The sequence below is a fragment of the Hevea brasiliensis genome, chromosome 17, assembly GCF_030052815.1.
Source record: "Hevea brasiliensis isolate MT/VB/25A 57/8 chromosome 17, ASM3005281v1, whole genome shotgun sequence".
NCBI lineage: Eukaryota > Viridiplantae > Streptophyta > Magnoliopsida > Malpighiales > Euphorbiaceae > Hevea > Hevea brasiliensis.
Genome location: NC_079509.1, coordinates 24,524,760 through 24,536,719, shown reverse-complemented (window position 1 = coordinate 24,536,719; position 11,960 = coordinate 24,524,760). Strand labels below are relative to the sequence as shown.

The following is an 11,960-nucleotide window of genomic DNA, read 5'->3' as shown; positions in this document are numbered from 1 at the left end:
AATTAAATTAAAAGTTAAAAAATGAGCTAAATTAAATTTTCTTAAAAAGTATGAGATTCAAATTAAACTTCATTCCAATTATGAAATAATACATGTATTTGAAATAATAATATACTTCTAGGCATAAACGAATAAGCTCAAACTTAATTAACAAACATATTAATGAATCAAGCTTCATTTCGAACTCATTAATATATATAAAAGTATACTCATACTTCTTTATATTATAAATAAATTTAAAATAAATCAAGTTTAAATTTAATATATTTTAAACGAGTCAAACTCGGGGCATTAAATTAAAACTCAAATCTAGCTCTACGCTGATTACAACAATTAACAAAGTAAATTCTAAACCAGTATTTGTATTACTTTCTTTTAGTGGGATTCTTAAAATTATGCATATTTTTTATTTTAATATCTAATGATTTACAATTTGTTTTTTTTTTCCCAACAATTCAAACAAAATTATTCTTACAAGTAACGGAACCAAATCAAATCAACCCGTCCAATTCAATTTAACAATGAATAATCCTTGGAAGAACAAACTCCAACAAACTAGATGACTGAGAAGAGATCTTGAATTATAGAACTAGTGAAAGCTCTACTGCACATCCATAGCTGGTCACATCCTCAGTACAAGAATCATCTATGATCAAAGGGATAAATGCTCCCTCTTCATCAATATTACACATGCACATTTTTAGCTCCCTCTTCAGCACATTTTTTTTTCCTGATACACAAACAAACTCTCGAGTCATTCACAAGCATATTTTTTTTCCTGATACACATAAACAATCTCTCGAGTCATTGATCCTTCTCTATTGATCTCATGGACTATATGTAATAAAGGGTTTGCCCTAGATATGATAGTGGGTTTTACATCTACACGGTGGTGAACTTAGCTTCATGGAATGTATTAAACTAACAACAATCATATACCACTAGCATATAGTTTATCCTCTCAGATTTGCAGGGGAAAAAATCTCACATCAGAGCCATTTCGCTTTAAAGTATGTGCCTGTTATGTGTTAAGTACCAAAGTGCCCCTTCTGCAGCATGCTCAGCGGCAGCTTTCTTTTTCATCTGGGGAGCCCCATGACACTCTAGAATCGTATTTGGTGCTTCTGTTTTGACCACCACTTTGTAAGTGAAACTGCAAATTCAGCATTTGAGACATATCCTGATTAGTATAAGAGAGAGAGAGAGAGAGAGTTCATCAATGACAATTGCACACCCGTAAAGACAAGCAAGACTGAGGGCCTGCAGAACTGAATGAATTTACTAAATGGAGGATTCCACCACTTTTAATAGAAGGCTAATGGCATGTCGAAGTGTTTATGTATGTGAGAAAGGAAAGAGAGGAGCGAAACCTACATCCATTTTGAAGCTTCAAAATAGCGCATGCAATTGTTCAGATTTTAGCTACCACTTTCCATGAAATGAAGAGGAAGGATGGGTTATCAAACAGGTCTCATTTTACCTAATGTTATGTACATTCTTTGGTGACAATGTTGCAGCTCCAAACATAAAAAACAGATACACAAGCTATCTCATTAAACAGAACCATTTGAACATAAGAAGACTCAAGTCTCAAATCTAATTTAATTAATCAGTGCAAGTTAGAAGTTCATAATGAATACAGTCCTTAACATAAATAGGTCACCATTCACCAAAATAGATCAGAAACTTACTACTTCAAGTGGCTTGGTCCTTCCTCAAAGCAGCATTCAAACGAAGGTGGTTTCCAACAGTTAGCAGCACATATTTCATGCAAACGTGATTTTGCTGATCTGACATGTGATCCATCTGGAAAAATTAATCAAATGTGAGATTATCTTTCCACACAATTTCACACCCGCAAGTATTACAACCATGACAAACCTTTGGCCAGTGAATCCGTGTCAGATCTAGAATATGCAACGGTTTCACTAGGCTGCCCTCCAACAGCTAAGTGAGATGCAGGCTGTTTACTTGCACTCATGGAATAAATTTTGGGGTTAAAGTTGCTGCCAACAGGCTCTTGGACCTTCAAGTTTTCAAGCGTAGTGGTGGCACAAGAAGCAGCAATATCTATAGGGGTTTCATCATATCCAATCAATTTGGCTTCCATCTTTTGGCTAGACCTTAAAACTTCCTCCAAATAGTTAGACTTGCGACTGTATCCTCGATCCTGCATCAGAAGTCAATAAGATCAAAAAGGGTAAATTGGTATGTGCAAAGCCAAGTTAATGGTAAAAACAGCTATGGATGCATGTGCAGGTATATTAAGTGTAACTTTTCTTTTTCCATGTAATATTCTCCAAGGGTGTTTAGCATAACTCAGATATAGTTTCAAGCCTTCCAGACAAGCTAAATAATTAGTTGATATGGGCTTCACATCAGAATTCAAACACTCCGACAACCAAATGACCAATTAAACTGCTTCTAGAATAAAAGATCGTATCATTGGTTGAGACACACATATATATATATATATCATGGTTTTCAAACCTGACTCGATCATTGCACAATATTAAGGGTTTAAAATTCAACCGAGGTCGAACTAGGGTTTAACCATTATATTATTAAATAAATATTATGTAATTAATATTTTTTTAATAAATTAATAATAATGTATTAAGTTATATCTAAAATAATAATTTTATTAAATTTTATAAGTAAATTATCAAATAATATTAAAAATAAAAATAAATTAATTTTCATAATTACTTAAAACATTTTATTAAAATTAAAAACAAATTTTATTCATCATTAAAAAACAATAAAAATAATTTTGATGTATTATATATAGATATAATAATTCAATTTATGGAAAATAATTTTAAAAGGTATTATATAATAAAATAATTACCACACACACAGATATATATATATATATATATATATATATATATATATATATATATATATATATACACACACGCAAGCCAACCTTCTCAGCTCAAATGGTCATGAGCTGAGGATACAAGTTCTCGGGTGTAGGATTTGAACACTGTTTAGCCTTGAATTTCGTTTTCTTTTTTATGAAGATTGAACCGGTTTACCCCCTTTGAATCAGACCAGGTTACTGGCTACCCAGCTGGTTCAAAGAGGACCTCAGTTCTCTTCTGAAAAGGGTTTTCAACATAAACCGGACTGGCCACTAGTCTGGTTCCGGTTTTGATAACTATGATGTATACACATGCATGCAAATTTATCTAATCACCAAAACTTTAATCTTGAAGGATAATCAACTAACAGAATGAAAAAAAATGGCAAGCTATTTTCCATGAATATAAGAATAAATAACTGTGTTCATGGTTTTGAAATTATGCAGATTATGTTATGAGGTCCCAGAAAATGGGCACAAGACATTAAGCCCATTCATATATTAGAGTGCTGGACTAAAGTTAACAATTCACAAGACGCATGCAAGTTTCATAGAGGAAAAACATTTAATAGATCCACAAGTTTCTACCTTCAACTTCACAAAAATTTGCTCTGAAGCAATTCTAATAGCCTCTTTTTTGTTTGAGTTGGTTGCAGAAGTAGCAAGACGTACATCTTTCCCATCTATTTTTGCTTCAACCAAAAAACTTTTACCCTTCTTTGATGTTGGAAACTGCAAATCCCAATTATGAGATTGACAAAGTTCTTGTAGTTCTCTAAAAGGATTCAACCGCACATTGGAAGAATTCAAAACAGGAGCCAAGAATGATAGCATTAACTTCCAGATGGAGTTCAGATTGAACCCTGTGTCTACAAGAATGGCACCCAGACAAGACTCCACCAAGTCACCAAGCACCTGATTCAACAAATGTGACTAGATATAGTTCAAAACTCTCTTTGAATTACAACATCACATCGATAAAAGATGCATCATAAATTGCTCCAGTGTTTTGGCAAGCATGATGATTTCATACTAATAACTGTCCATATGTTTGTTCATGTGCACAAGTCACTATCTGAATGAAGCAAAGTGGAATCTGTATTTGCGACCAGCAATACAATCACAAAGAAATAGATAATATGGACAAGTAAACCTTCCATACACATCACATAATTTTATGACTATATTAAGGTTCACAAAACCTTAGGATTTCGGCGTTTAGAAGCTGGAATCAGACATGGATGAATATGAACTTATTAAAGAAGCAAAAAACGCATAGCATATTCATCTGGAGTCTCTTTTTTTTTTTTTCCCTTTAATGTGGAACTTGAAGAAGAAACTGCAGCTAAACCACAATATATACAATTTGACTTCAAATCTGGAGTCAAAGCACCCCACTACAAAAGAGAGTGATTGTGATTGAAATTATAGCCCCATTTTATCTCAATGCGCTAAAACTTTTGCAAATACCAACTACATTGAAGATAAGTTCATTACCTTGGCCTCTAACACAAGACAATTAGAAGATAAAATCTTTTTCCCTTTATGTAGCCAAGAATGAGAAAACCAAAGAAACAAAGGCCAGTTCACTTGTGGAAAATTGGAGTAGTTTTCTGTTTACTAAGAAAACTAGAAAAAAGAGTTTTGTGTTTACATGTGTTAGTTTTCCAAACGAAAAATTGGAAAACCAGTTTTCTAATTTTTCAAAATTTAACTAGGATTTGGAAAATTTTCACCGTTTTCCTTTATAACAAAAGTAAAACAATGAATTTTTTAAAACAAAAATTATACTATAACTTTTTTTATAACTAAAATTGAATAATTTTTAGAAAATTATTTATTTACAATGATAAAAAAATTAATCATATTATTATGAAATAAATGAATCACATTAAAAAATTTTAAAAATAAAAATGTTTTTAAAATATAAATGAATCACAGTAAAAAATTTTAAAAATAAAAATTTTTTAAATATATTTGATAATGATTTTTTTTAATTATGAAAGATATGAATAAATTCTTTATTTTTTTTGAATTAGAAAATTGTTTTATATTATTTGCAGGTGCACAAATTTTTCATGTTTTTCCTTATTTTCCACATAAAATGAAAAATGGAGTTTTCCTATAAAATGGAAAATGGGAAACCAAAAAATATTTTCCAAAAGTCAAAAAACCCAAAGTATCTTCATATTCACATCAATAAAATGAATATTAAGAACAATGTGAATGGTTTTTCACTTCTTTAAAAGTCATACTATATGTATTTCCTTGTAGTTCATTTTAGCCATCAAGACACGATATATTATTAGTTAAGCACGTCACACTACCTCTTTTGATGGGTGTACTTGAGCCCAATGTAGATCCCAATGGACCAGATTAAGTCTCCATCTTATTTAGAAACTAATTATTAAATTGTGCCTTTATGATGTGAGGCATATCAGGGTTTCCAAGGGAAGGAAAATAAACCCTAACCACTGCCCCAAACCCCTAAATTAAAAAGTTGTGGATTTGTAGTTCTTTGGCCTATAATAAATCAATCATTTGGATAAAGGACGCAAATACAAAATAATACTAGATATCTCCAAGATTCCTAAAGCATATGAATTTAATAAGCACGTACACATACCAAGTAGGGAAAACAAGTTTGTTTGCTAATTTATTCCTACAATTCTATGTTGCATAAGAGTTACAAATAGACATAAGTATCCTAGTTAATTAGGGGATAAGGTCTGTTAGAAACACGGATTTAATCGTGGTCATAGTTATGGCCAATCTCCAAATAATTACGAACAAGAATGCATCATATACATAGGCAAAACGCTCATCATATATCTCAACAAGAAAAGACTCAAAAGTTTTTATTGAGTACCCAAGCAACATAATTGTGTATTTTCCCAAGAAATTTCACAAGTCTCCTTAATTTGATAGTAATGCTTTCAAATTTATCTAGCATCCTTCTAGAATGTAACACAACATTCTAGAACACTATCTTCATTTACAAAACAATCCACGCATATATTGTCATTCCTTCACCAAGGACTTTAAAATTGCACAAAAAGACACTATTTCCTATCCAACCACTTCCTCCAAAAAAAGGAATGAGCAAATCCCCAAATCATAGGCCCAACAGCAAAGATCAATAAACAAGCAAACACACATACTGAACTAGGCTTGAAACTGAGCTCCCTGTCACCAAGATGGCTTAAACCATTTTTTTTGGTTTGCCAATGCTTATATGCCCTTTAATTTTTTCATACATTGCCGATGGGTGACTTATTCACACAAGCCATATATTCCGACACACCTTTCAAGTGCAATTAGGTTTGGCTTAGACTTCACAAGTCCAATTGTTACTTGGCATTGCATGGGGTGGCCTATCTAACTAGGGTTTGGTTCCTTTTGTCTCTACCCTCAAGGTCTAGCTCGTTGTGCTAGCCCATAGATCCACCTAGAGTCCAACGTGATTAGTTCAGCTTACGGGCCTAGCTCACAGGGGCTTAGCCCATCATACTTCAGAGTCCCAGATTTATGGTTATTAGGCCTCATTGCTCTAATACCATGTTCAAAATCATGGGCCTAAGTGTGTGGATCAATAAATAGGCAGGCATCTCAACAAGGGACAACAATAAGGGCCAACTTCAAGTTTATTATTGAAGGCAAAAAGATAAGGGACATCCTAACTAGATTGGTACAATTAGAAGGGTTGAGAATGATCAACAACAATCCCAATCAAGTAGTTAGAAGAGATAAGTTTCCTGTTATTTAAGGAGACTAAGAAGAGATAACTGCAACAACAGAGGCTATTTGTAGATAACAGCGGAACTGAGAGTCATCATAGGGTATTTAAGATTTTGTATTCTGGCATACTTGCCTAGGAGCAATGATTGTGGTCCTACTATTTTCATTTTCATTTCCTTTATTCAGTTTTATCTTTTTTTCTAGATTCTTATTTTCAATTCATGTGAACTTGTTTCTTATTGAAATAAAGGAATTTATTAACTCTTTTCCATCTATCTTTTCCATCTATTGTGTCTTGTAAGTTCCTAACTATATCAATTTGGTCTAACTTGATATTTCTCCATTTACTGTGGATACCAACAACCAAAATGAAGTCACGAGTAAACCAAATAGAGAGGAATTTAGCTAATGTCAAAGAAATTCTTCAACAATTAGAAGGAGATAGGGAGCATACAGATAAACGAATCAATGGTCTCCAAGAAGAATTCTCACAAACACGACAATGCCTAAATAAATTGGATACCATTAAAGGATTACTAACCTCAATGGTAAAGGGAAAATCAACTTTTGTCTGATATAGGCCTCGCCACCACACCACTTTTCACACTCCATGGTGGCTCTTCCACATCTAATCCACCACCACAAGCCCAACATCTTGAAACAAAACAATTACTTGCAAAGCAGATTGAGCTACCCAATTTCATTGGCCATGATCCAATCAATTGGCTAGCTCGTGCAGATCAATACTATGCCATTCACCAAACCCAAGAGTCCGCCAAACCCAAATGTCCTCGCAAAGCCCATTCAAATCGGAATTTGCACTCAAGACACCATTGATATCTTTCACACCATGACCATTGTTTGGGAGATAGAACGAGAATGGCAATTTTTATCAATACAACAAGGATGGTTAAAAACGACAAGGCAAGTTTCTAGCAAATGGTCTTTAGGACATGGATTGGGCCCATGTGCACATGCAACTTCTATTTGCAAACCACACTTTCAACAACCCAAACCATTGTTATCAATTACACGACTACCAGATATCCACCAAGCCCATGACAAACAACAAAATACTACCCAAAAACTTAATAACCCATCTTCTCTGTTGGAATCCTACCATATTGTAAATCCCAAAATTAAAGGGATTATATTATATTGTATTCCTTATTTCCTTCTTGTAGTTATTTTCTTCCTTTTTTATTAGTTTCCGAGAATATCTAGATTTCTTTTGTATCTAGGACTGTTGTATATAAATAAGAAGAGAGTACAAGGCAAATGCATACTGAAATAAAAAAATTCTTCTCCCCAAGAACCATTCACAACATGTTATTAGAGCACAATCACGTTTTAGTGGCGTAATTTTTTTAAAGGAACTAGGGTTTCTAAGTGGGTAAGCTTCTAGTATCATATAAAAGGAGATTGAGTTGTCACCACTTATCCTAGGAGGAAGCCCACTTTCCGATCGGTTGATCACCAAAGACTTGTCACCGTCCGGCGAAGCGTGTGGCCGCACGTGCCGATACAAGATCTCACTAGTTTCCACGCGCTAGTGCGTGAGCCCTCTTCTCGTGTTCACTCTTGACCATTGTTATGAAAAGTCAATCACTATATTATTTCTTTGTATATTCTGTATTCTGTATTCCTATTTAGGATTTCTTATTTAGGATTTCTTCCTAATTAGTAGAACACAATTATAGGAATCAATTGTATATATATACCCATGTACAGATTAATTGAAATTAAGAAAAATCATCTCTTTCTACATGGTATCAGAGCAAGTCATCTATCTAGGGTGACTATTTGTTCTCACCACCCAGCTCAGGAGAGACCTTGGCCGCAGACCGGCCGTTTCGACTCCGATCAACATCATCGGTGTCGCCTCAACCCTCTTATTCCACCACTGTGTGCTGTTGCCTGATCCAGTATACCATTAAAGGACTTCTGAGGTTTGGCTCTCAGATCCTATTTCGGTATTTGCTTGATTTGTGATTTTTGGGTTATTTTGCTGCTATAAGCACTTTGGATTAGCGTTTCGGTTGGTTTTCTTTGTCTCAACAAATGGCAAAGAATAAGAATATTATTTCTGATGTGATTCCGGTGACGACTAAGATCATGGAACACAAACTTAATGGTTCAAATTACCTGGAGTGGAGTAAGGCTGTTAGGGTCTATTTGCGTAGCATTGATAAGGATGATCACCTTACTAAAGATCTACCTACGGATGATACACGACAAACTTGGCTAAGGGAGGATGCTCGATTGTTTTTGCAGCTTCGGAACTCGATTCACAGTGAGGTAATTAGTTTAATTAATCACTGTGAATTTGTTAAGGAATTGATGGATTACTTAGATTTTCTGTATTCTGGTAAATGGCATATCTCCTGTATTTATGATGTTTGTAAGGCATTCTACCATGTTGAGAAAGAGGATAAGTCTCTCACGGCTTATTTTATGGATTTTAAACACATATATGAGGAACTTAATATATTGTTGCCTTTTAATCCTGATGTGAAAGTTCAGCAGGCCCAACGGGAGCAACTGGCTGTTATGAGTTTTCTTGCAGGCCTTCCTTCAGAGTATGAGACTGCTAAATCTCATATTTTCTCCAGTTCTGAGATTTCCTCTTTGCATGAAACGTTCACACGGGTCCTTCGTACAGAGAGTACCCAATCTTCACAGCCTGCCAATAGTGCCCTTATTAGCCGTAATCCAAATGGACAACAGAGTAATAGAAGAGGAAGTAGATGAGGAATTACAGGAAACAGAAGCAATCAGCGTAATGAAGAGACTAGTTCTAATCAGGACTCAAGATGAGTCATTTGTTATTATTGTCACGAGCCTGGCCATACAAAATATAATTGTCTGCAACTTAAGAGGAAAAATCAGCGATCATAGATGGCAAATATGGCAGCAGAGGATTCTACAGTATCTTCCTCTGAGAAAACTATTTTGGTATCTGCAGAGGATTTTGCACAGTTTTCCAGTATCAGGCATCTCTAAAGCCTACTAGTTCCCCTGTCACTGCGTTCGCTGAGTCAGGTAAATCCACTACATGCCTTGTGTCTTCCTCATCCAAATGGATTATTGATTCAGGTGCGACAGATCACATGAGAGGTAATTCTAGTCTTTTATCTGCTTTTCAGTCTAATCTCACTTCCTCTACTGTTACTTTAGCTGATGGTTCTACTTCTTGTGTCATGGGTTCTGGAACTGCGAACCCGACTTCATCAATTTCTTTATCATCTGTTTTGTGTCTACCAAAATTCTATTTTAATATACTTTCTGTTAGCAAACTTACTCGGACCTTAAATTGTTCTGTTTCCTTTTTTCCTTACCAGTGTTTGTTTCAGGATCTTACGACGAAGCAGATTATTGGTAGAGAATGTGAGTCAGGTGGTCTCTACATTCTGGAAAATCATGTACCGCGGTCACTTGTTTGCTCCAGTACCTTAACACCTCTTGAAGCTCATTGTAGATTGGGTCATCCTTCTTTGTTTACCATGAAAAAGCTATGTCCTCAGTTTCAGTCTTTATCAGTATTAAAATGTGAGTCGTGTCAGTTTGCAAAACATCATCGTTTGCCTTCTGTGTCTAGAGTCAATAAACGGGCTTCATCCCCTTTTGAGCTAGTTCATTCTGATGTTTGGGGTCCTTATTCTGTTACTTCTAAAACTGGATTTCGTTATTTTGTTACTTTTGTTGATGATTACTCTCGTGTTACCTAGTTATATTTAATGAAGAATCGTTCTGAGTTGTTTTCTATCTTTTGTGCCTTTTGTAATAAAATCAAAACTCAATTTAATATTTTTGTGCGCATATTAAGAAGTGACAATGCTAAAGAATATTTTTCAGCACAATTTCAGTCTTATATGACACAAAATGGCATTCTTTATCAATCTTCCTGTGTGGATACCCTATCCCAAAATGGCATGGCCAAAAGAAAAAAATCGACATCTTCTTGAGGTAACTCGTGCTCTTCTTTTTCAGATGAAAGTTCCTAAACACTTTTGGGCGGATGCAGTTTCTACGGCATGTTTTTTGATCAATCGTATGCCGTCTTTCGTCCTTAATGGGGATATTCCTTATACTGTTTTGTTTCCTACAAAATCTTTGTTCCCTATTGAACCCCGTATTTTTTATTGTACCTGTTTTGTGCGTGATGTTCGTCCACAGGTTACTAAATTGGATCCAAAGTCTCTCAAATGTGTCTTCCTTGGGTACTCCCGGCTGCAAAAAGGGTACCACTGTTTCTCTCCTACTCTTAATCGTTATCTTGTTTCTGTAGATGTCACATTTTTTTAGTCCACTCCATTTTTTACTCAATCATCTGTGTATGAAAGTCAGGGGAAGGAGGATAATCTCTTAATATATACTGTCCAACCAATGTCTAGTCCTATCCCACAGCCTGTTTCTTCTGTCTCTAGACCTACTCGACCTCCCGTTGTTCATGTTTATTCCAGGAGATTGGAGATTCCTGACTCAGATCCTCCACCAGCTACTTCGTTGGGAGATCCTGTACCTCATACTGATCATGATTCTGATTTAGACTTACCCATTGCTCTTCGTAAAGGTAAACGTTCATGTACTTACCCTATCTCTTCTTTTGTTTCTTATAATCAATTATCTTCTTGTTCTCGGTGTTTTGTTACTTCTTTAGACTCTGTTCCTATCCCTAATACTGTTGGTGAGGCACTATCTCATCCTGGCTGGTGTGCTGCTATGAAAGAGGAAATGGAGGCTTTAGATGCTAATGGTACATAGGAATTGTTGCCTTTGCCCACTGGTAAGAAAGCTATTGGTTGCAAATGGGTATTTACAGTAAAGGTAAATCCTGATGGTTCTGTGGCTAGGTTAAAAGCACACCTTGTAGCAAAAGGATATGCTCAGACATATGGGGTTGATTACTCTAACACTTTTTTTCCTGTAGCTAAACTTACTTCTGTTCGCTTGTTTATCTCTTTAGCAGCTACATATGATTGGCCCCTGCACCAATTGGATATCAAGAATGCTTTCCTTCATAGTGATCTTCAGGAGGAGGTGTATATGGAGCAACCACCTGGGTTTGTTACTCAGGGGGAATTGGGTAAAGTTTGTAGGCTTCGAAAGTCTCTTTATGGCTTAAAACAAAGTCCTAAGACCTGATTTGGGAGATTCAGTGAAGCAGTACAGGAATTTGGTATGCAAAAGTGTGTGTGATCACTCAGTATTTTATAGGCAATCTGAGGCTGGTCTAATTTTCCTGGTAGTCTATGTGGATGACATCACTGGGAGTGACTATGCAGGTATTTCATCTCTTAAAACCTTCCTCCAAACCCAGTTTCGGACCAAAGACTTAGAATTGTTAAAATAT

General features: G+C 35.2%; 1 protein-coding gene across 1 annotated transcript in view; it reads right to left on the bottom strand.

Moving 5' to 3' along the window:
- Nucleotides 1–576: 576 nt before the first annotated feature.
- LOC110669436 (dicer-like protein 4) overlaps nucleotides 577–11,960 on the bottom strand; it is an 81,154-nt gene continuing 69,770 nt past the window's right edge. Inside the window, exons 22-25 of the mRNA XM_058139583.1 lie at nucleotides 3,458–3,784; nucleotides 1,882–2,170; nucleotides 1,692–1,806; nucleotides 577–1,153 (exon numbers count right to left, since the gene is read on the bottom strand). Of these exons, the coding sequence (XP_057995566.1) occupies nucleotides 1,006–1,153; nucleotides 1,692–1,806; nucleotides 1,882–2,170; nucleotides 3,458–3,784 (879 nt within the window). The 3' untranslated portion in view covers nucleotides 577–1,005. The remainder of the gene's footprint in view (nucleotides 1,154–1,691; nucleotides 1,807–1,881; nucleotides 2,171–3,457; nucleotides 3,785–11,960) is intronic.